This window comes from Heterodontus francisci, chromosome 8, assembly GCF_036365525.1.
Source record: "Heterodontus francisci isolate sHetFra1 chromosome 8, sHetFra1.hap1, whole genome shotgun sequence".
Lineage (NCBI taxonomy): Eukaryota > Metazoa > Chordata > Chondrichthyes > Heterodontiformes > Heterodontidae > Heterodontus > Heterodontus francisci.
The window spans coordinates 116,532,788-116,557,403 of NC_090378.1; the positions used below are offsets into that span (position 1 = coordinate 116,532,788).

Below are 24,616 nucleotides of genomic sequence, written 5' to 3' on the forward strand. Positions count from 1 at the left end.
GCAGACCTGACTCTGGCTGCACACCCCAGAGGAACCATCACTTTGACTAGTGTTCAGACTTAATACCAGTTGGAAAAGGAGACGCATTCGGAGGACTCATGCACTACCTGTCTGGTCCTGCTTGTCTGTATGGCAGTCACCTATTCCCTCTGTGTCTGGATACTCTTAAGCTGCAGGGTGACCACTTCTAGAAACATGTTATCCACGTAACTCTAAGTCTCACAGATGTACCGCAGTAATGCCAGCTGCTGCTCAAGCTTTGAAACTCGGAACTTGAGCTCCTTCAGCTGACGACACTTCCTGCACATGTGGTTATCCTGGACAGGAGAGGCACCCTGGAGTTCCCAAAAAGAGCAGGATATGCATTATATAGGACTGAGGTGCCCTGCCATGCCACTCTTTGAGTATTAACTAAACTTTGCAGAAATAAAACTTAAGAAAAAAAACAAGGTTTAACACCTAAGACCTCACTTTTTATTAAACCTGACTTAATTATTCTAGTTCCTTATCTTAGATCCTTACCTCAATACTTAACCTCGATCACAATGTTAGTTCCTTGGGTTCTGCTGCTCCTTACTCGCTCTACTGTTTCTGCGTTTGATGGCACTCTTCCAATTTCTTCCAGTGTCAAGTTGCTCTTGCTCCACTCTTGCACCTTCTGGTGAAGCTTGCTCTGCTGCTGCACTTTTTATCAGTCTGCTTCTGTTCCTCCGGGTGAAGCCAGCCCTGACGTTACTTTTGGTCAGCTCAAGCTCTGACACTGACTTTCAGGACAGCACTGCTCAGGTGGAAGGTGGGCCAAACAGTCTATTTCTGTGAAATTTTACGAAAGTTGTTCTGGTTTTGAGGTCTTGTGGAAGAATGTACTCAATGGGACAGTATTCAGAAAGTCCGTACGTGAAAGAAAGAACTTGCATTTATATAGCATGACTTCAGAACACTTCACAGCTAACTGCCATAATGTTGGGAAGCTTTGTCACCCCATGCAGTCCCTGGCAGCCAAGTGGTTGTATTGATGGCATCTTAAGTGGCTAAGGTCAGATTGCCTCACTCCCAGCTGGAGAAAGCCTCACTTTCATCGAGTCATTACAGAACTGCTATTCACTGATCTTCACAAGGCTGTCCAATAAATGCAACAGCTCAAAACACACACAGCGTAAACAATTGCCGAACACTGCGGCAATCCCAGGATACAGATTTGGGCATGAGAGCGGGAGGGGGGTGGGGGGTGGATAAGGGGTAGGTGGGTGTTGAAATGGCAAGCATCAAGAAGCTCGGGGATTCATTTCATCCTTCGTCTTATTGGGCGGCACAGTGGCGCAGTGGTTAGCACCGCAGCCTCACAGCTCCAGCGACCCGGGTTCAATTCTGGGTACTGCCTGTGTGGAGTTTGCAAGTTCTCCCTGTGTCTGCGTGGGTTTCCTCCGGGTGCTCCGGTTTCCTCCCACATGCCAAAGACTTGCAGGTTGATAGGTTAATTGGCCATTATAAATTGCCCCTAGTATAGGTAGGTGGTAGGGAAATATAGGGACAGGTGGGGATGTGGTAGGAATATGGAATTAGTGTAGGATTAGTATAAAATGGGTGATTGATGGTCGGCACAGACTCGGTGGGCCGAAGGGCCTGTTTCAGTGCTGTATCTCTAAAACTAAAAAAACTAATTGTCTAGAGTCATTTTATTTCCCCCATGTTTCTGCCTCTGTCGACTGGGGTTGGTAGATGGCTCATACTTGAGCCTTTTCAGCAGATATCTTTCAGTATTAGCAGGTTACTGGATTGTCACAACTCAGCCTGATCCTGCTTTCACATGACTTTGCTTTCAATATTCTCTTCACTGTTATCCTTGCACTAGCAATGGGGAATCTAATTAAGCAAAATTCATTAATTTTTAAAATATAAAAGTGGGTCAATCCTGATAGCTGAGAGGGAAGGATAGAAAGCAGAAAACAGGAAAAAAACAGGTGAATTGGAGATCTACAAGTATATATTAGAGTAATTGATAAGTACATACATTCATAAAGCCTGTTCAACCTCTCCCTCTCCTCCCTCAATCACTATCCCTCACTCACAACCAAACCACTCCATGTCCAACTTCCATGTTATAATCCAGCATCCAGGTGTCAATTTGCAGATGATGATCAATAAAATACCCAAGCTTTTCAATAAATACTTGCCATCAGCCTTTACTAGAGAAACATATCAGAGAGGAGGTGAACCCTGTTAGTTGATACTATGATGGATAAAAGTTAAATTTTAGATAAATTAGGCTTCAGCCCCAGGACCTAACAGATTCATGGTCAGATCCTGAGGGAGGAGTCTGCAAAGGCCCATGAAATTATATTTCAGGGCTGTATTGAATGTGAATGTCTGCCAGGGGACTGGGAAATGGCCAATGTAGAACACATTTAGAAAAAAAAAGAGACAGTGCTAATCTGGGTAATTACAGAGCAGAAAACATCCACATTAGGGAAAACCTTCGAGTCTTTAAATAACAATGAAATTGCTGCATATCTGGTTAAAGATAAAACAGTTAGAAGCAGTCAGGACAGATTTTAGAAGGGTTGATCATGCTTGACAAAACTCAGGATTTTTATTTTTAGGAGCTAACAGAGATGGTAGATGTGGAGATATGGTGGATGTGGACTTTAGGAAAGTCTCCGACAAGATATCACACATGAGATTACTAGAGGAGATTAAGAGGTATGGAGTTAGGGGGAGGATAGCAAACTAGATTAAAACTTAGTTAGAAGGAAGGAAACAGACATACAGGAGTTAAGGGCAGTTTTCCAGAGTTGGTTGCAAGTGGGTAGAGGTGTCCCACAGGGCTTTGTTCTGGGGCCACTTCTGCTCACTGTCTGTCAATGATTTATATGGATATAGACCTAGAGGGAGTGGTGTTGAAATGTGCAGATCATACCAAAATGGGAGGAATAGGTAATTCTTTAGACCAGCACATCAGTGCAAAAGACAAGGCTGAAGTATTTGTAACAATCTTCAGCCAAAAGTGCCGAGTGGATGATCCATCTCGGCTCCTCCTGAGGTCCCCAGCAGCACAGATGCCAGACTTCAGCCAATCTGATTCACTCCATGTGATATCAAGAAACCATAGAAAATTTACGGCACAGAAAGAGGCCATTCAGCCCATCGTGTCTGCGCCGGCTGAAAAAATTAGATGCCAAATCTAATCCCACCTATCAGCACCTGGTCCATAGCCTTGCAGATTACAGCACTTCAGGTGCAGGTCCAGGTACCTTTTAAATGAGTTGAGGGTTTCTGCCTCCATCACCGATCCTGGCAGTGAATTCTAGTCACTCATCACCATCTGAGTGAAAACATTTTTCCTCATGTCCCCTCTAATTCTTCTACCAATCACCTTAAATCTGTGCCCCCTGATAACTGATCTCTCCACTAGGGGAAACAGGTCCTTCCTGTCTACTCTATCTAGGCCCCTCAAAATTTTGGACACCTCAATTAAGACACCCCTCAGCCTCCTCTGTTCTAAGGAAAACAACTCGAGCCAATCCAATCTTTCCTCATAGCTGCAATTTTAAAGCCCTGGCAACATTCTTGTAAATCTCCTCTCTACTCTCTCCAAAGCAATTATGTCCTTCCTGTAATGTGGTGACCAGAACTTTACGCAATACTCCAGCTGTGGCCTAACCAGCATTTCATACAGTTCCAGCTTAACATCCCTGCTTTTGTATTATATACCTCGGCCAATGAAGGAAAGCATTCCATATGCCTTCTTCACCACTTTATCGACCTGTCTTGCCATCTTCAGGGACCTGTGGACATATACCCCAAGGTCTCTGACTTCCTCTACCCCTCTCAATATCTTCCTGTTTACTGTGCATTCCCTTTCTTTGTTTGCCTTCCCCAAAAGTACTACCTCACACTTCTCTGGATCAACCAAACCATTGATATAATTCTGAACTCTACAGCTATCCTCTTCTATCAACTACAAGGCCAATTTTTGTGTCATCTGCAAATTTCCCAATTATGCCACCCACATTTAAGTACAAATCATTAATATATACCACAAACAGCAAGGGACCCAACACTGAGCCCTGTGGAATGCCACTGTAAACCACCTTCCATTTGCAAAAACATCTGTCGACCATTACTCTTTGTTTCCTGTCACAAACAATTTTGGATCCAACTCACCACATTCCCACTTTTCTGACTAGTCCACCATCTGGGACCTTGTCAAATGCCTTACTAAAATCCATGTAGGCAATATCCACTGCATTACCCTCATCAATCCTCCTTGTTATTTCCTCAAAAAAATTCAATTAAGTTAGTAAGACACGACTTTCCCTTAATAAATGCATGCTGACTATTCCTGATTAATCCGTGCTTTTTTAAGTGACAGTTTATCCTATCTTTCAGAATTGATTCTAATAATTTGCCCACCACCAAGGTCAGACTGACCAGCCTATAATTATTTGGTCTATCCCTTCACCCTTTTTAAATAATAGTATGTTTGCAGACCTTCAAACCTCTTGTACCTCACCTGTATCTAGTGAGGATTTGAAGATGATCCTCATTGCATCCGCTATTTCTTCCTGTATTTCTTTACAGCCTGGGATACAATCCATCTGGCTCTGGTGATTTATCCACTTTCAAGGGTGTCAGACCTTCTAGTACTTCCTCTCTCATTATGCTTATCATATCTAATATTTCACACTCCTCCTCTTTAACTACAATATCTGCGTCATCCCTCTCCTTTGTGAAGACAAAGTACTCATTAAGAACCGTGCCCACATCTTCCATGCATAAGTTACCTTGTACATCTCTGATAAGCCTTTCCTTAGTTATCCTCTTGCTCTTAAAACATCTTTGGATTTTCCTTGATTTTACCTGCCAATATTTTTTAATGTCCTCTCTTTGCTTTCCTAATTTCCTTTTTTACGTCACCCCTGCACTTTTATACTCTTCTAGGCTTTCTAAAGTATTAAGTTTTTTGTGCTTTATCTTACCCTGTATGCTTCTAGATAACTAGAGGGCTCTAGATTTGGCAGAAATGGGTGAAGGCACTGGATACTGCTAAGACTATGGGTCCTAACAGCATTCCGGTTGTGGTACTGAAGATCTGTGCTGCACAACTAGCCGCACCCCTAGACAAGCTGCTCCAGTACAGCTACAACACTGGCATCCACCTGACAATGTGGAAAATTGCCCAAGCATGTCCTATCCATAAAAAGCAGGACAAGTCCAACCCGCCAATTACTGCCCCATCAGTCTACTCTTGATCATGAGCTAAGTGATGAAAGGTGTTGTCGACAATGCCATCAAGTGCCATCTTATTTATTTAGAGATACAGCACTGAAACAGGCCCTTCGGCCCACCGAGTCTGTGCCAACCATCAGCCACCAATTTATACTAATCCTACACTAAGCCCATATTCCTACCACATCCCCACCTGTTCCTCTATTCCCCTACCACCTACCTATACTAGGGGCAATTTATAATGGCCAATTTACCTATCAACCTGCAAGTCTTTTGGTGGTGGGAGGAAACCGGAGCACCCGGCGAAAACCCACGCAGACACAGGGAGAACTTGCAAACTCCACACAGGCAGTACCCAGAATTGAACCCGGTCACTGGAGCTGTGAGGCTGCAGTGCTAACCACTGCGCCGCCCATAAAACAGCAATAACCTGCTCACCGATGCTCAGTTTGGGTTCTGCCAGGGCCATTTGGTTCCTGACCTCATTACAACCTTGGTCCAAACATGGACAAAAAAGCTGAATTCAAGAGGTGAGGTGAGAGCGATTGCCCTGGATATCAAGGCAGCATTTGACCAAGTGTGGCATCAAGGAGCCATAGCTGAACAGAAGTCAATGGGGAATCAAGGGGAAACTGTCCATGTGTTGGAGTCAGGAAAAAAGGAAGATGGTTGTTGGAGGTCAATCATCTTAGCTCCAGGACATCACTGCAGGAGTTCCTCAGGGTGGTGTCCTAGGCCTAACCATCTTTGGCTGCTTCATCAATGGCCTTCCCTCCATCATAAGGTCAGCAGTGGGGATGTTCGCAGATGATTGTATGATGTTCAGCACCATTCACAATATCTCAGCTACTGAAGCAGTCCAAGTCCATATGCAGCAAGACCTGGACAACATTCAGGCTTGGACTGATAAGTGGCAAGTGACATTCACACCACACAAGTGCCAGGCAATGATGATCTCCAAAGAGAGAATCTAACCATCTCCCCATGACATTCAATGGCATTACCATCGCTGAATCCCCACCATCAACATCCTGGGCGTTACCATTGACCGGAAACTGAACTGGAGCAGCCACACAAATACTGTGGCTGCAAAAGCAGGTCAGAGATTGGGAATTCTGCGGCAAGTAACCCACCTACTGATTCCCAAAGCCTGTCCACCATCTACAAGGCACAAGTCAGGAGTGTGATGGAATACTCTCCACTTGCCTGGATAAGTGCGGCTCCAACAACACTCAAGAAGCTCGGCACCATCCACGACAAAGCAGCCCGCTTTAATGGCACCCCATCCACAAACATTCACTCCCTCCTCCACCAACGCATAGTTGCAGCAGTGTGTACCATCTACAAGATGCACTGCAGCAACGCACCAAGCCTCCTTCGACAGCACCTTCCAAACCCTTCCCCTCCGAGACACACACCATCCTGACTTGGAACTATGTCACCGTTCCTTCGCTGTCGCTGGGTCAAAATCCTGGAACTCCCTCCCTAAGAGCACTGTGGGTGTACGTACCCCACATGGACTACAGCGATTCAAAAAGGCCATCACCTTCTCAAGGGCAATTAGGGATGTGCAAGAAATGCTGGCCTAGCCAGAGCCACCCACACCCCATGAAAGAATAAAAAAAGGAGAAACTTCTTCATTTAGAGAGTTGAGGCTGGGGAATTCACTTGCAGGGTTAGTGGTTGAGGTATAAACTACATGAACATTCAAGATTAGAATGGAGAAGTGGATGAAGGAAACGGATAGATAAGTGTAATTATACGTATCTGCTTACAAGAACTAGTTGGGTAGAATGGCTTGTTTCTGTGTTGGATCTTCTTTATATAACTTCCCTCTCTCCGCCATATTAAAATAGTGTCCAATCTCCCCCTACCCCTTATGATATCAGTATTACATTTGCTATTATTCCTCTTGCTCCATGTGGAACATGTGACTCCCTACATGAACCCCAATCTATATGCTACTCGGGCCTCAATATAAAACTCCTTCCCACCTCGGTGCCATCTAATCACCGCTGGATTCATCTCATCTCATTCCTCCTCCAAATTTGGTGCCCTGCACCTGGGTTTTTCTTTGTGTTCGTCCTGGCAGGGTTCAATATAATGTAAATATAAAAAGCCAAGTTACAGGTTTAATCGCCCAAACCTTGAGACTGGCAGCAGCTCTGACCTATGCAGTTTTTCAAGTCTTTTTGTGATGTGAAGCACTTTATGTCCCTCCTGTCTCCTCACCAAACAGTCTCTGGTCATCGGTTGCCATAGGAAGATGAGACAATTCAGCCCCTTGAGCCTTGTTCTGCCATTCATTTAGCTCATGGTTGATTGGTATCTTAACTCCATCTACCCGCCTTGGTTCTGTAACCCTTATTATTCTTACCTAATAAAAATCTATTAACCTCGGTTTTGAAATTTTCAGTTCCAGCTCACCAGCATTTTTGTGGGGGGAGTTCCAGATTTCCACGACTCTTTGTGTGAGGAAGAGCTTCCCGACTTCACCCCTGAACAGTCTAGCTCTAATTTTAAGGTTGTGCCTATTGTTCTGGCTCTTCCACCAGAGGAAATAGTTTCTATCTTATCAGCTCCTTTAATCATCATCCGTGTGTTCCTCACCACTGCTATTGCTGTGTCATTCATTCGCTTTGAAGTGTTTCCAGGACAGTAAATAGTGTTGGGTAAAGAGTGAAACTTAAGTTTTAGAGAGAGTGAAGCTGTCCTACAGGTCAGTGTGCTGTAGTAGAAAGCATCTCGACATGGAGAAGTGGGCTGTTTCTAAAGGGTCAGTGAAAAAGCTGCAAGCTCCCTCTGCTACACTCCCCACTTACCCTGAATTAATCTGTTCTTCAGAAGCATTTCTGCATTAAAATCTAAGAGTTGGTGTCTCTTTATTAGTTTATTCCAGGAATGCTATAAATTATGGAATATACTGTGTTCTGTACATTTCCCCTATCCATTTATGATAAAAACAGCTTCACAAACCCAAGCAGAACTGCTTCATTGGACGGTTTATAGGAGGTATTTTAGAAAAACTGCCCTTCAGTCCTCAAAGGGTTACCCCACATTGAAGGACACACACTACTCTGAGAAATATTACACACGCAAATTCACTTGACTATAAATCTACTGTCAAACCTGGTCACGCACATTCATTTTGAGTATCCCTATTTCTTTTACATACTATCTATAGTGTAAAAACATTTGTTGTCAGTCATTTACAGAAATGTACAGAACAGCAGGGTTTTCCATTCGTAGCACAGGTTAGTCCACCACTGAAGAATCTGCTTAAGAAGGTCCACTCCAGATCCCCTTCCTCTCCCCATCATTTCCCACCCCATTCTCAAGGGCAATTAGGGATGGGCAATAAATGCTGGCCTTGCCAGCAACGGCCACATGCCGAAAATGAATAAAAAAAACTCCTCAAACGCTCCCACCTTTCCGGGGGAGGAGGTGGGCTGGTTTCTTTTATGTTCCTTCTAAAAGCTGACAATTACGAACAAACCCTTCAACAGCTTCGGGGAAGCAGCCCTGGATCTTGTGGACCGGTTTCCCGGGCCCTTCCAGGACAGGTTAAGAAATGAGCCCAAGGGAGTGGTGCATAGCAATGTGCTTGGGGACCCCTGTGACCTGTACAGGGAAATGCTTTCTGCTGGATCTAATTGTTGAACATTAACTATCTGGTCTTGATACAGCCTGGGATTCCCATCTCCCTGCAGCAAGGGTCCGACCATTTCCTGCAGTGTGACCTTCGTAAGGCAGGGGATAGTCATGAGGTTAAAAGAGCAACAGTTACATGTGATTTGCAGCAATGCAACAGCTGGGAGGCTCAATCTTCCTTTCCTGCAAAAAAACCCTTTATATAAATGGTTCTAAATCCAAATGAAACAGTCAACACTGAAAACACAGCCCCCTGGGGTCCCACAGACAGATATCTGTCCCCAGTGCACATTCAGTCTGGCCCAGTAGTTGAGACGGAAGCGTGAATCGATTCGCCTATGGCTTTCGCCTCATCCTGAGGTGGCGACTCTTCCCCGTTCTGTCCCTTGGAGGTGGTCTCCGGTGAGATACTGTGCAGCCCCTCCAGCAGTGTGCAGCCTGGGTGGTTCTTTTTGAAGTGCTGGTTTAAAATGGCCTGGAACGGAAAGCTCTTGCCACACACATGGCAGTGGAAGGGCTTGTTCCCGGTGTGCTTACGGATGTGATACTCCAACTGGTCCTTGCGAGTGTACTTTTTCCCGCAGATCCGACACACAAAGGGCGTTATGCCCATGTGCAGCCGCATGTGGCGGTCCAGGCTTCCCTTCTGGTTAAAGGACTTGCCGCAGTACAGGCATGTCAGCCGAGGATTGTAGCGGTACCAGCGCTCGGCCACCTCTTGGTCCCGGAGGTACTCTTCATAGCCACTGACGCCAAATAGGGGGGCCTCGTCAGTCTGAAAGGGAACACAATGTCATATCAGAAGCTGCGAGCAACAGGGTGGCAAGTGGAAGGAAAGTGGAAAATCAGACTATCCTGAATCTGCCAGTGTTAGAACACAATTGACTTGCTTTTCTATACTGCATCTCACAACCTCCGGACGTTCCAAAGTAGTTTGCAGCCAATGAAGTCTCTCAGGGTACTTTCTTTTATTAATGTAAGCAACACAGTGTTGAATCGCTGCAATCTGATGCCTTTGTTGCTCATAATTGAGCATATTGTGATCTCTATGCGCTGATTGATGTCGGTAGTGATGTGTTTATTATTCCTGTTACCATGTACCTGTCCAGCCAGCCCATTATTTTTGCCGCCTTTAAAGAATCAGTTTGTACACAATTAGTTCCCGTTCATTACTACAGTGCAGATGTGGCATTCAGGTTTTTTTTTTGGTGAGGGGAAATAGATTATTTCAGATAGAGAAACCTTGTCTATTAAGAGGGAAGGTAAAAAAAATTCCTTTCACATAACTGAGATTCCATCTTCAGGACGTACTGAAAGGTGACGTTAGACTTTTGGACTCCTAAATGTTGAGCTTCTGTATATGATTTCACCTGTAAATAAATCCTACATAGTAATTTAGTCTGTAGGCAGCATCTAATGGTGGGTTATCCACCATTTTCAAAGGTCATGAGAACATAGTGGGCATCCCATGTTTTCTGTAATAAGTGATTTATCCTGATTAAAAGTTATTAAACGTGAGCATTCTAACTTGTACAGGGTAGTGAATAAAGATGCAGTTTTCAGTTCAAGGGTCTGCTTGTGGAAACTATAGTCTAGCAATGAATACAAGAGCAAGTGTAATGTGGGTGGAGCGGGTGTGGGGTAAGAAAGTCCAAACTGTAATGTACTATTAATGACACACACGGATCATCTGCTTCAGATGATGAAGGGTATACTTCGCTGGATGCCAGTAAAAAAGATGCAATTACGTGCCTATCGTTATCCAGACAACAAATTCCAGTTTTTCAGCAGCGCTATTGGTTTGGCATGGGGGATGGGCAGACAGCAAGAGAGAAATGGGAGAGAAGGTTATCTGCCAATTCCTTTCAGATCCTCTAGGCACATATGGGAGGAGCTGATAGAATCACTTTGGTCGAACATGTTGTTTGACAAACGTACAGCATAAAGTAGGGGAAGAAATAAACTTTTCAAGATTTACAGAAACTGTTGATATTTTAAATTAATTGTCCCTCCTGCTGTTTTAGTGAGGTGGGGGCTAAAACGTGTGTGTTGCTGCTTATACAAGTTACTCCTCAAATTAATCAAGTTCACAGCATTGAATATCAGTTATTAGAGATTTGTAAAGTACAAAGTAACATTTTGATGAAAGGTCATTGCCCTGAAACACTGACTCTATTTCTCGCTCCACAGATGCTGCCTGACCTGCTGAGTATTTCCAGTATTTTCTGTTTTTATTTCAGATTTCCAGTATCCACAGTATTTAGCTTTTGACACAGTAATTACGCTTAGGCGTGTATGGGGTGCATCTGGGAGGGGCAGTACCTCTGAAAAGGGCAGACTTGTCACACTTGTACCACCTTTCATTGGTCCTCACTAGCACCCAGCTCCCATCTGTGGCTCTGAGTAGTTGTTTGCATGTAACAGAGGCCACGCTCTAGCACGCCATCAGGACTGGAGAGGCTTTGAACAGATCTAGCAACTCAAAACTGGGCATCTATGTGGCACTGTGGGCCATCAGCAGCAGCAGAATTGTACTCAATCACAATCTGTAACCTCATGGCCCGGCATATCCCCCACTCTATCATTACCATCAAGCCGGGGGATCAACTCTGGTTCAATGAAGTGTAGGAGAGAGTATGCCAGGAGCAGGACCAGGCATAGCTCAAAATGAGGTGTCAATCTGGTGAAGCTATAACCCAGGACTACTTGCATGCCAAACAGCGTAAGCAGCATGCGATAGACAGAGCTAAGTGATCCCACAACCAGCGGATCAGATCTAAGGTGTTTGATAAGGCAGAGGGCAGGAGAGGTTAAATAACAAGGCTGTCCTGAGATTCTTTGCCTTTGCCCCATGATAGCTTTGTTATTTAATCTCTTCTGCCCTCCACCCTATCAAACACCTTCCCCTTTGTTCTCTCTCCCCCGCCCCCCTTCAAAACCTAATTCTTTTCTAACCTTTGCCAGTTCTGATGAAAGGTCACAGACCTGAAACGTTAACTTTGCTTCTCTCTCCACAGATACTGCCAGATCTGCTGAGGATTTCCAGCACTTTTTGTTTTTATTTCAGATTTCCAGCATCTGCAGTATTTTGCTTTTATATGTTGGATCAGATCTAAGCTTTGCAGTCCTGCCACATCCAATTGTGAACGGTGGTGGACAATTAAACAATTAACAGGAGGAGGTGGCTCCACAAATATCTCCATTCTCAGGGGAGCCCAGCACATCAGTGCAAAAGATAAGGCTGAAACATTTGCAACAATCTTCAGCCAGAAGTGCCGAGTGGATGATCCATCTCGGCCTCCTCCGAAAGTCCCCAGCATCACAGATGCCAGTCTTCAGCCAATATGTTACATCAAGAAATGATTGAAGGCACTGGATACTGCAAAGGCTACGGGCCTTGACAGCATTCCGGCAATAGTACTGAAGGCCTGTGCTCCAGAACTTGCCGTGCCTCTAGCCTAGCTGTTCCAGTACAGCTACAACACTGGCATCTACCCGGCAATGTGGAAAATTGCCCAGGTATGTTCTGTACACAAAAAGCAGGACAAATCCAACTCAGTCAATTACCACCCCATCAGTCTATTCTCGACCATCAGTAAAGTGATGGAAGGTGTCATCAACAGTGCTATCAAGCAGCACTTGCTTAGCAATAACCTGCTCTGTGACACTCAGTTTGGGTTCCGTCAGGGCCTCTCAGCTCCTGACCTCATTACAGCCTTGGTTCAAACGTGGACAAAAGAGCTGAACTCAAGAGGTGAGGTGAGAGTGACTGCCCTTGACATCAAGGCAGCAATTGACAGAGTATGGCATCAAGGAGCCCTAGCAAAACTGGAGTCAATGGGCATCGGGGGAAAACACTCCGCTGGTTGGTGTCATACGTAGCACAAAGGAAGATGGTTGTGGTTGTTGGAGGTCAATCATCTCAGCTCCAAAACATCACTGCAGGAGTTCCTCAGGGTAGTGTCCTGGGTCCAACCATCTTCAGCTGCTTCATCAATGACCTTCCTTCAATCATAAGGTCAGAAGTGGGGATGTTCGCTGATGATTGCACAATGTTCAGCACCATTCGGGACTCCTCAGATACTGAAGCAGTCCGTGTAAAAAAATACAGCTAGACCTGGACAATATCCAGGCTTGGGCTGATAAGTGGCAAGTAACATTTGCACCACACAAGTGCCAGGCAATGACAATCTCAAACAAGAGAGAATCTAACCATCTCCTTTTGACATTCCATGGCATTACGATTGATGAATCCCTCACTATCAACATCCTGGGGGTCAACATTGACCAGAAACTGAACTGCAGTAGTCATATAAATACTGTGGCTACAAGAGCAGGGCAGAGGCTGGGAATCCTGTGGCGAGTAATTCACCTCTTGATTCTTCCGTTCCAGCTGTATTTTAACCATTAAGGAAAACCAAAGGGTAGTTACTGGGCGATAATGGCTACTCTTTACCGATACATTTCATGACTCCAGTTCGCAACCCATGTCCATGTGCGCAGCTGGCATAAAATGAGAGTTTGAGAGTCATGCTGCCACATGAAATCTGATAGAGCAGACTATCGGTGACCTGCAATCACACTTCTGCCATTTGGACCACTTTGGAGAAGCCCTGCAGTCCTCAGCTGAGCGGGTCTCAAGATTAGCTGCACCACCTTGCTATCATGAGGGAATAGCTCTAGCCACCACCTTTCAGGCAAGAAGCTGAGAAGAAGGAGCATGAGGAGGAGGCGGAGGGAGAAAAACAGAAGCTTCAACCTAAACAATTCCTTTTCGCCCAGGTTGTACAAATAATTCAATAACCTCAACACCAATTCCCCAACAGTACCACACTCCTTACCTTTCATCTGACACTGACCATCACATCATCCTTGGCAAAAATAAAAGCCAACACAAAATATCTATTCCAATTCAAATTTATAAATTAAACCATTCCAGTTTGCGTACAAAAATAATCCCCCTTGTGCATTCCCTTAGTGCCTCTGCCTGTCCTAGTGGTCCTACAAGGTGCTGTATGGATGGTGGAAGGCAGCTGGTGGTCAATTGAGGAAACTGCAGATGGCCTTGCAGAGTGGACCTCGTGTAGCTCTGGACCTAGAAGACGCAGCTTCAGAATGCACCATCTCAGTCTGGGTTGACTGGCTGACAGCTAACAGCAAAGACACTGGTGGTGGAGTGGCAGGGGTGAGAAGAGGAATGCTGGCATCTTGACTGAGGACAGCAGGATCATGCTCCATGGAGCCACTGCCTCTAAAATCCTAGTAATCTGCTGGAGAATGGATTGTGTGACCCGCTGAAAGCCCCTTTGAACACCACAGCCATGGTGTCAGCAGCTGAGCTGCTACTGCAGCATTCAGACGTTGGTTGGCTAGTGCTTGTGTTGCAATGGGAACGAAGACATCGGCCATCAGATGCTACAACACAAATGAGTCAATGGAGTTGTCCACTCTTTCCATGCTGGGAAGAATGGACTCCAAGCTATGTGCAAAGCCCTGTGCCGTGTTGGAACTGGAATCCTCTCTGCTCCTTGACAGTGAAGGCAGACATTCTGGCAGGTTTCCTAATGCACCAAGCATTTGACTGTGTACATCCATCAGCTTTCTTCAGTAGCATGGCCCATCAAAGACCATTTTCTGAGCCCTCTGCAGCAGAACTAGTGTACAACCTGGTCCTTTGGCTGCGGTACTTATGCACAGTCTCTCACCACGTGCAGATCCTACCTCTAAGCGATCCTCTAAATTACATGTTGTGTCAGTATCTGAGCTGGTGACTGTGACTGAAAGGCTGACTGTGTCTCTTCATCTTTAAGGTCTTCCTATTTTTCCACCACCAAGTTGCAGTTCTTGGGTATCTGAAATGAAAGAAGTATAAGGGTTGTGTTGTGTTGAGGGGAGAGGAGAAAGTATGTACGTGCATGCTTACACCATCTGCAGCTTGTAAATCAGAAGGGATTAAGGGTTGAGGGGGAAGTGGGATGGTCTCAGTGATGGTCCTTTCCATAATGGCCAGCACTGTCACCTCCATGGGAGCTAAATAATGCAGACACACCTGCTCCCCTTTGGTTAGCTGCTGCTGCTTTCAGTTATGTTCCACATTCTCCTGCAAGAGAAAGGGAAATGTGTCAGTAAATGTTATGTAGTCGGTTTGAGAGGTGTTGCTGTCATGGTTGAATAGTTACCAATGTGTGAAAACTGTGGTATGTAGGTGTGAAGCTTGCAATAGTGCTCTGTGTGTGAGGTCAGGCATACGAATGTTAGGTTTGAGTCCTGGTTGATAGAGATTGTTGGCAGGCGAGTGCTGGGGTGTGCTGAATTTAACAGTGGCTGAGGCTGGTAGTGCATTTGGTGGTATATGGCATTTGAAGATGCACTAACTGATACTGACCATTTGTGTGAGATCATTAAACTCATGCAGCACTGCATCTAGGTCCTCAGGACTAGACTGCTGGCTTTGGCCCCCGCAGCTATCTGTTTCCATTTCCTTCTCATCATGAGTCTGGAGGGCCTCCTGCCCCTCCTGAGGACAGAGGACATCCCTCCTCATTTCCACCTCCTCAACCAAGACTGCCAATGCAGCCTCTGAAAACCTGGCTGCCCACTCTCTTCCATGGTCAGCCATTTTACACTTTTTTCCACGTCAGGTTCAATTGAAGAATGACCCCCAACACCAGCTCTAGCCACAATGCACCTTCCATTTAAGAGGTGAACGCTAGCTTTAGGAAGTGCGAGTTACTAACAATATTGATCCCCAGGCTGATGCATGCAGCCAAAGCGTTGGCAGCACTGGCTGCATGCGGAAAAAATTATACTGAGCAGGCAGTACAAAGTTGCAGCCTATGTTCCACATAACTGGCATAGGTTAACCACGCATTACGATCTCTACAGCTGTTTACAGGGGATAACCAATTTAATCCCCCCCCTTCTGCTCTCACCCCTTTCCCTCCCTTCCAGAATAATGCTCCTCTTGTCCTTATCTACCACCCCACCAGCCTCCACATTCAACGGATCATCCTCCACCTTCAGAGTATTGCTACCACCAAGCACATAATACCCTTCCCATTCAGCGTTCCGAAGGGACTGTTGCCTCCGCAACACCCTGGTCCACTCCTCAGTCACTCCCAAACCACCCTTCACTTCCCACGCAAGTGCACGAGATGCAACACCTGCCCATTTACTTCCTCCCTTCTCACCGTCTGAGGACCCAAACATTCCTTTCGGGGGAAGAGCCATTTACATGTACTTCTTACAATTTAGTATACTGTATTCGCTGCTCACAATGTGGTCTCTTTTACACTGGGGAGGCCAAACGCAGACTAGGTGACCGCTTTGTGGAATAGCTTTGTTCAGTCCACAAGTGCGCCCCGGAGCTTCCAGTTGCCTGTTGTTTTAATTCTCTGCCCCACTCCCAATTGTCAGTCCTTGGCCTCTTACAGTTGCTCGTTCTATTACCATCTTCTTTTGCCTTGCACCATCATCCTTTTTGTTATTGAATCTCTCCTGCTTTCCACTCCATCACAGACCTTCCCTTCTATTCTTCCCCCCCTCTTCCTCTTTCACTTTTTGCAGTTCTGACGAAATGCCACTGACTTTGAAACATGATCTCTTTCTCTCTCCACAGATGTTGCCTGATCTGCTGAGTATTTCCAGCATTTCCTGTTTCTGTTTTTATTTCAGCATCCACCATATTTTGCTTAGAATTATTTCTAAAACCATTTGGTTGAATAGGTTCTCAGCCAAAAAAAGACTCTGCATAACCAAGAGCTACAAAGAAGAGAAAGATCTGCACTTATACAACATCTTAATATTGTGGATTTCACCACCTCAGGATGTCCCAAAGCACTTTACAGCCAATGAGATACTTCTGAAGTGAAGTCACTGTTGTAATGTTGGAAAAGCAGCAGCCACTTGTGTGTAAGTGTGTAAGAGCAGCTGAAAGCTGAGCATTGTACTGAGAACAATAATTAGTAGTACAGTGCCACAAGCACTAGGATGCCTTGTGCTATTGTACAGTCAGCTCCTTTCTAATTTTAACGACTTAAAGGGTAGCTGAGAGCTACTGAGTAGACTAGGGCAACCAAACTACTCTGCTGCTGAGTGGTTCTTGCATACTAGGATATTGGCATCAGTAACATAAATGCAGAACGAGCGGGATAATGAAAGTGCTGGACTCCAGAGCTGAACAGGATAAACCACTGCTGGATTGGAATATCCTCAGGAATTTATACTCGGGAATTAGGTAGACAGACACCATATGAAATTCAATGTAGAGAAATGCAAAGTGCTCCACTTTTTTTTACTCGTTCAGGGGATGTGGGCATCACTGGCTAGGCCAGCATTTATTGCCCATCCCCAATTGCTCTTGACCACTGCAGTCCATGCGGGGTAGGTACACCAACAGTGCTGTTAGGAAGGGAGTTCCATGATTTGAGTGTGTGGCTTGAAGAGGAACTTGCAGGTGGTGGTGTTCCCATGCACCTGCTGCCCTTGTCCTTCTAGGTGGCAGAGGTCGCGGGTTTGGAAGGTGCTGTCTAAGGTGCGTTTCTGCAGTGCATCTTGTAGATGGTACACACTGCTGCCACTGTACGTTGGTGATGGACAGAGTGAATGTTGAAGGTGGTGCATGGGGTGCCAATCAGCAGGCTGCTTTGTCCTGGAGTGTCGAGCTTCTTGAGTGTTGTTGGAGCTGCACTCATCCAGGCAAGAGAGTATTCCATCACACTCCTGACTTGTGCCTTGTAGATGGTGGACAGGCTTTGGGGAGACAGGAGGTGAGCTGCTCGCCGCAAAATTCCCAGCCTCTGATCAGCTCTTGTAGCCACAGCATTTATGTGGCTGGTCCAGTCAGTTTCTGATCAATGACGACCCCCAGGATGTTGATAGTGGGGGATTCAGCGATGGTAATGCCATTGAATGTCAAGGGGAGATGGCTAGATTCTCTCGTTTGAGATGGTCATTGCCTGGCACTTGTGTGGTGTGAATGTCACTTGCCACTTATCAGCCCAAGCTTGATGTTGTCCAGGTCTTGCTGCATATGGACATGAGCTGCTTCAGTATCTGAGGAGTCGTGAATGGTGCTGAACATTGTGCAATCATCAGCGAACATCCTCACTTCTGACCTTATGATTGAAGGAAGGTCATTGATGAAGCAGCTGAAGATGGTTGGGCCTGGGGCACAACCCTGAGGAACTCCTGCAGTGATGTCCTGGGACTGAGATGATTGTCCTCCAACAACCACAACCATCTTCCTTTGTGCTAGGTATGACTCCAACCAGATTTTTCCCCGTGATTCCCATTGACTCCAGTTTTGCTCGGGCTCCTTACTGCCATAATTGGTCAAATGCTGTCTTGATGTCAAAGGCAGTCACTCTCACTTCACCTCTTGAACTCAGCTCTTTTGTCCATGTTTGAACCAAGGCTGTAATGAGGTCAGGAGCTGAGTGGCCCTGGTGGAACCCAAACTGAGTGCCAGTGAGCAGGTTGTTGCTGAGCAAGCGTCAACTTGTTTGATAACACTGTTGACAACCCCTTCCGTCACTTTGCTGATGATCGGGAGTAGACTGATAGGGTGGTAATTGGCCAGTTCGGATTTGTCCTGCTTTTTGTGCACAGGACATATCTGGGCAATTTTCCACATTGCCAGGTAGATGCCAATGTTGTAGCTTTATTGGAACAGCTTGGCTAGGGGCGCGGCTAATCTGGAGCACAAGTCTTCAGTATTATTGCTGGAATGTTGTCAGGGTCCATAGCCTTTGCAGCATTCAGTGCCTTCTGCCATTTCTTGCTATCATGTTGAGTGAATTGAATTGGCTGAAGACTGGCATCTGCGATGCTGGAGACCTCAGGAGCAGGCCGAAATGCATCATCCACTCGGCACTTCTGGCTGAAGATGGATGCAAATGCTTCAGCCTTGTCTTTTGCACTGATGTGCTGGGCTCCTCCATCATTGAGGATGGGAATGTCTGTGAAGCCTCCTCCTCCTGTCAGTTGTTTAATTAACCACCACCATTCACAACTGGATGTGGCAGGACTGCAGAGCTTAGGTCTGATCCGTTGGTTGTGTGATAGCTTAGCCCTGTCTATTGCATGCTGCATCCGCTGTTTGGCATGCAAGTAGCTCTGGGTTGTAGCTTCACCAGGCTGACATCTCATTTTTAGGTATGCCTGGTGCTGCTCCTGGCATGGAACCATAGAAATGTTACAGCACAGAAAGAGGCCATTCAGCCCATTGTGTCTGCGCTGGCTGAAAAAAGGTAGCTGCCCATTCTAATCCCACCTTCCAGCACCTGGTCCATAGCCTTGCAGGTTACAACACTTCAGGTGCATGGCCAGGTATCTTTTGCTCTCCTGCACTCTTCATTGAACTAGGGTTGATCCCCCGCTTGATGGTAATGGTAGAGTGAGGGATATGCCGGGCCATGAGGTTACAGATTGTGGTTGAATACATTTCTGCTGCTGCTGATGGCCCACAGCACCTCATGGATGCCCAGTTTCGAATTGCTAGATCTGTTTGAAATCTATCCTACTTAGCACAGTGGTAGTCCCACACAACATGATGGTGGGTGTCCTCAGATTGAAGATGGGACTTTGTCTCCACAAGTTGGTAGGTTGGTGAGGATGAGGTCAAGTAGGTTTTTCCCTCTTGTTGGTTCCCTCATCACCTACCGTAGACCCAGTCTAGCAGCTACGTCCACTTGAAACATAGAAACATTTACAGCACGGAAGGAAGCCATTCGGCCCATCAAGAGGACAAAAATAAAAGTGTGGACTATTACTTAAATGAAAAGAAAATACATCTACGGAAATTGAGAAAAATCTGGGGGTTCCTGAATACAATAAATTGAAGTTATTGCAGCAATGCTTGGTGGCAGAAAAGCAAATCAGATGTTGGGATGTATTACAAGCTCGATATTGAGCCAAAATAGTGAGGTCATTGTGCCACATTATAAATAATTGGTGAGACAACATTTACAATACCGTGTACAGTTCTGGTCGTCACATTGCACAATACTGTCAAGAAGACAAGGTTAAGGGCACTCCAGCTGAATGCACACAGTATTCGCAACAAGGTAGTTGATTTATAGGCACAAATAGAGGTAAATGGGTATGAACTAACTGTCATTACAGAAAAGTGGCTACAGGGTAGCCAAGACTGGGAACTGAATATTCAAGGATATTCGACATTTAGGAAGGACAAGAAAAAAGGAAAAGGAAGTGGTGTTGCACTGATAATAAGGGATGGGATCAGTACATTAGTAAGGGAGGATCTCAGATCAGAAGAACAAAATGTGGAATCTGTTTGGGTGGAGCTAACAAATGGCAGGGGCAGCAAACATTGGTAGGGGTTGCTTATAGGCCATCAAACAGTAGTGGTAGTGTGGGGCATGGCATTAATCAGGAGATTAGCGAAGCATGTAGCATGGGTAATACAGTAATTATGGGTGACTTCAATCTGCATATAGACTGGGCAAACCTAATGAGCACTAATGCTGTGGAGGACGGGTTTCTGGAGTGTGTTAGGGATGGTTTTCTACAGCAGTATGTTGAGGAACTGACTAGAGAACAGGCTATTTTAGATCTAGTATTATGTAATGAGAAAGGGCTAATTAATAATCTTGTTGTAAAAGAACTTTTAAGGATGAGTGACCATAATATGATAGAACTTTACATTATGTTTGAAAGTGAGGTGGTTCAATCTGAAGCCAGGGTGTTAAATTTGAACAAAGGAAATTATGAAGGTATGATGGGCAAATTGGTTGAGGTGGATTGGGAAAATACATTAAAAGTTATGACAGTGCACAGACAATGAATAGTCTTCAAAGAATTATTACATAGTTAACAGCAACTATACATTCCTTCAAGGCACAAAAACCCCAAAAGTAAAGGCAGTCAACTGTGGCTAACAAAGCAAGTTAAGAATTGTATAAGATTAAAAAAAAGGCCTCTAAAGTTGTCAGAAATAGTAGTAAATCTGAGAATTTGGATCCAGAAAAGGAGAACCAAGAAACTGCTAAAGAAAGGGAGAATAGAATATGAATGTAAACTAGCAAAAACCAAAAATGAATGGTAAAAGCTTCTATAGGTACGTAAAAAGTAAATATTTGGCTAAGACAATTGTGGGTCCATTCCAGGCAGAGTCAGGAGAATTTACAATGGGTAATAGAGAAATGGCAGAGAAGCTACATCATTACTTTGTGTCTGTTTTCTCTGAGCAAGGTACAAGAAATCTCCCAGAATTACAGATCCAAGGGACGAGGGAAAATGAGGAATTGAAGGAAATAGTACTTGTAAGAAGGTTGTATTGGAGAAATTAATAGGGCTGAAGGGTGATAAGTCCCCAGGACCTGATATTTTACATCCCAGAGTGTTGAAAGAGGTAGCTCTGGAGATAGTGGATGCATTGGTGATCATCTTCCAAAATTCTACAGATTCTGCAACGGTTCTTGCAGATTGGAAGGTAGCAAATGTCACCCCACTATTTAAGAAGGGAGGGAGAGAGAGAACAGGGAATTACAGACCTGTTAGCCTTACATCAGTAGTAGGGAAAGTGTTAGAATCTATTCTAAAGGATGTGATAAATGGACACTTGGATAATAATGATCTGATTGGGCATAGTCAACATTGATTTATGAATGGGAAATCATGTTTAACGAACCTGTTGGAGTTTTTTGAGGATGTTACTAACAGAATTGATAAAGGGGAGTCAGTGGACGTAGTATACCTGGATTTTCAGAAAGCTTATGATAAAGTCCCCCACAGGAAGTTGGTTAGCAAAATTAAAGCTCATGGAATAGCAGGTAGTATACCGGCATGCATTAAGGTTTGGTTAACAGGCAGAAAACAGGGAGCAGGAATAAACGGGACATTCTCGCGTTGGCAGGCTGTGACGAGTGGGGTACAGCAAGGATCAGTACTTGGACCCCAGCTGTTCACAATATAGATCAATGATTTGGATGTGGAGACCAAATGTAATATTTCCAAGTTCGCGGATGACACAAAACTAGGTGGGAATGTGTGTTGTGAGGAAGATGCAAAGCGGCTTCAAGGGGATTTGGACAGGCTTAGTGAGTGGGCAAGAATGTGGCAGATGGAATATAATGTGGAAAAATGTGTGGTTATCCATTTTGGTAGGAGGAACAGATGTGCAGATATTTCTTAAGTGGTAAGAGATTAGAAAGTGTAGATGGACAAAGGAACCTGGGTGTCCTCGTCAATAAGTCACTGAAAAGGTAACATACAGCAAGCAATTCAGAAGGCTAATGGTATGTTAGCCTTTATCGCAAGAGGATTTGAGTACAGGAGTAGTGAAGTCTTGCTTCAATTGTACAGCACCTTGGTTAGACCGCACCTAGAGTACTTTGTGCAGTTTTGGTCCCCTTACCTTAGGAAGGATATTATTGCCACAGAGGGAGTGCAACGAAGGTTCACCAGACTTGTTCCCGGGATGGCGGGTCTATCCTTTGAAGAAAGATTGGGGAAACTGGGCCTGTATTCTCTAGACTTTCGAAGTTTGAGAGGTGATCTCATTAAAACCTACAAAATACTTAAAGGGATAAACAGGGTGGATGTAGGCAAGATGTTTCCCTTGGTTGAGGAGTCTAGAACCAGGGGACACAATTTCAAAACAAGGAGGACAGAGATGAGGAGAAACATCTTTATTCAGAGAGTTGTGAATCTTTGGAATTCTGTATCCCATAGGGCTATGGAAACTCAGTCATTGAGTATGTTTAAAGTAGAGATTGACAGATTTCTAAATATCAATGACATAAAGGGATTTGGGGATAGTGTGGGAAAAAGGCATTGAAGTGGATGATCAGCTATGGGCGTACTGAATGGTGGGGCAGGCTCGATGGGCTGAATGGCCTACTCCTGCTCCTATGTTCCTAGGAGAGGTATTGAAAGGATACAGATGATTTAATGGAAGGTGGGATGTATGATGAGGAGCTGTTATGTAAATTGGGCATTTTCTCACTGGAAAAGAGAAGCTTGAAAGGTGACATAATTGCTCGATCATATCACTACAAACATACAAATTAGAAGTAGGCCATTCGGCTCCTCTAACCTGCTCCACTATTCAGTTAGATTATGGTTGATCTGTTTGCGTCTTGAATTCCACACTTGCATCTACCCCTGATAACCCTTTGATTCCCTTGTCTAACAAGAATCTATCTACCTCCACCTTAAAAATATTCAATGACCCCGCCTCCAACACCTTCTGAGTCAGTGTTCCAAAGTTGCACAACTCTCTGAGAAAACATTTCCCCTCATCTCTGTCCTAAAAGAGCGACCCTAATTTTAAAACAGTGCCTCTAGTTCTGGACTCACCTACAAGAGGAAACATCCTTTCCATATCCACCTTCTCAAGACTGTTCAGGATCTTATATACTTCAATCAAGTCTCCCCTCACTCTTCTAAACTCCAGTGAAAACAAGTCCAGTCTGTCCAACCTTTCCTCATAAAACAACCTCTTCATTCCAGGTATCTAGTCAATCTCCTCTGAACCACCTCCAACGTATTTACATCTTTCCTTAAATAAGGAGACCAAAACTGCACACAGTATTCGAGATGTGATCTCACCAATGCCCCGTAGAACTGATGCATAACATCCTCACTTTTATTTTCAATTCCTCTCATAATAAAGGATAGCATTCCATTAGCCTTCTTTATTACTTGCTCTACCTGCACTAGAACACCTAGATCCCGCTGCACCTCGGAATTCTGCAGTTGTTCTCCATTTAAGAAATACTCTACTTTTTTATTCTTGCTGCCAAAGTGAACAACTTCACATTTTCCCACATTATACTCCATCTGCCAGATTTTGTCCCACTCACTCAACCTGTCTACATCGGTCTGCAAGCTCCTTATGTCCTCTTCACAACATAATTTCCTACCTATCTTTGTGTCATCTGCAAATTTAGCTACCATGCCATCGCTCCCCTCATATAAGTCCTTGAAATAAGTTGTAAAAAGTTGAGGCCCCCGCACAGACCCCAGTGGAATCCCACTTGTCACATCCCGCCAATCAGAAAAACCTATTTATGCGCACACTCTGTTTTCTGCCAGCCAGCCAATCTTCTACTCATGCTAATATATTATCCCAACACCATGAGCTCCTACTTTACGTAATAACCCGCAATAACCTTTTATGTGGCACTTTGTCAAATGTCTCCTGGAAATCCAAGTACAGTATGTCAACGGGCTCCCTTTTATCCACAGTGCATGTTACTCCTTCAAAGAACTCCAATTAGTTGATCAAACATGATTTCCCTTTCACAAAACCATGCTGACTATTCCTGATTACCTTGAGTTTTTCTAAGTGCCCAGCTATAGCCTCCTTAATGATTCTAACACCTTCCCCACGACAGACATCAAGCTAACTGGCCTATAGTTACCTGTTTTCTGCCTCCCACCCTTCTTGAATAGAGGGGTTATATTTGCTACTTTCCAGTCTGATGGAACCTTTTCAAAATCTAGTGAATTTTGAAAAATTAACACCAACGCATCTACTACCTCATTAGCCACCTCTTTTAAGACCCTAGAGTGAAGTCCATCAGGACCGGGAGACTTGTCAGCCCACAGCTCCATCAGTTTGCTCAGTACCGCTTCCCTGGTGATTGTAATTTCACCAAGTTCCTCTCTTCCTTGCACCTCCTGATTTACAGATATTACTGGAATGTTTTTTGTATCCTCTATAATGAAGACAGAAGCAAAATATTTGTTCATTTCATCCACCATTTCC

General features: G+C 44.8%; 1 protein-coding gene across 1 annotated transcript in view; it reads right to left on the bottom strand.

The window, feature by feature from the left end:
- Window positions 1-1,670: 1,670 nt before the first annotated feature.
- Window positions 1,671-24,616, bottom strand: part of LOC137373090 (zinc finger and BTB domain-containing protein 37-like) — a 330,618-nt gene continuing 307,672 nt past the window's right edge. The window contains exon 4 of the mRNA XM_068037958.1: window positions 1,671-9,655. Coding sequence (XP_067894059.1) covers window positions 9,173-9,655 — 483 coding nt within the window. The 3' untranslated portion in view covers window positions 1,671-9,172. The remainder of the gene's footprint in view (window positions 9,656-24,616) is intronic.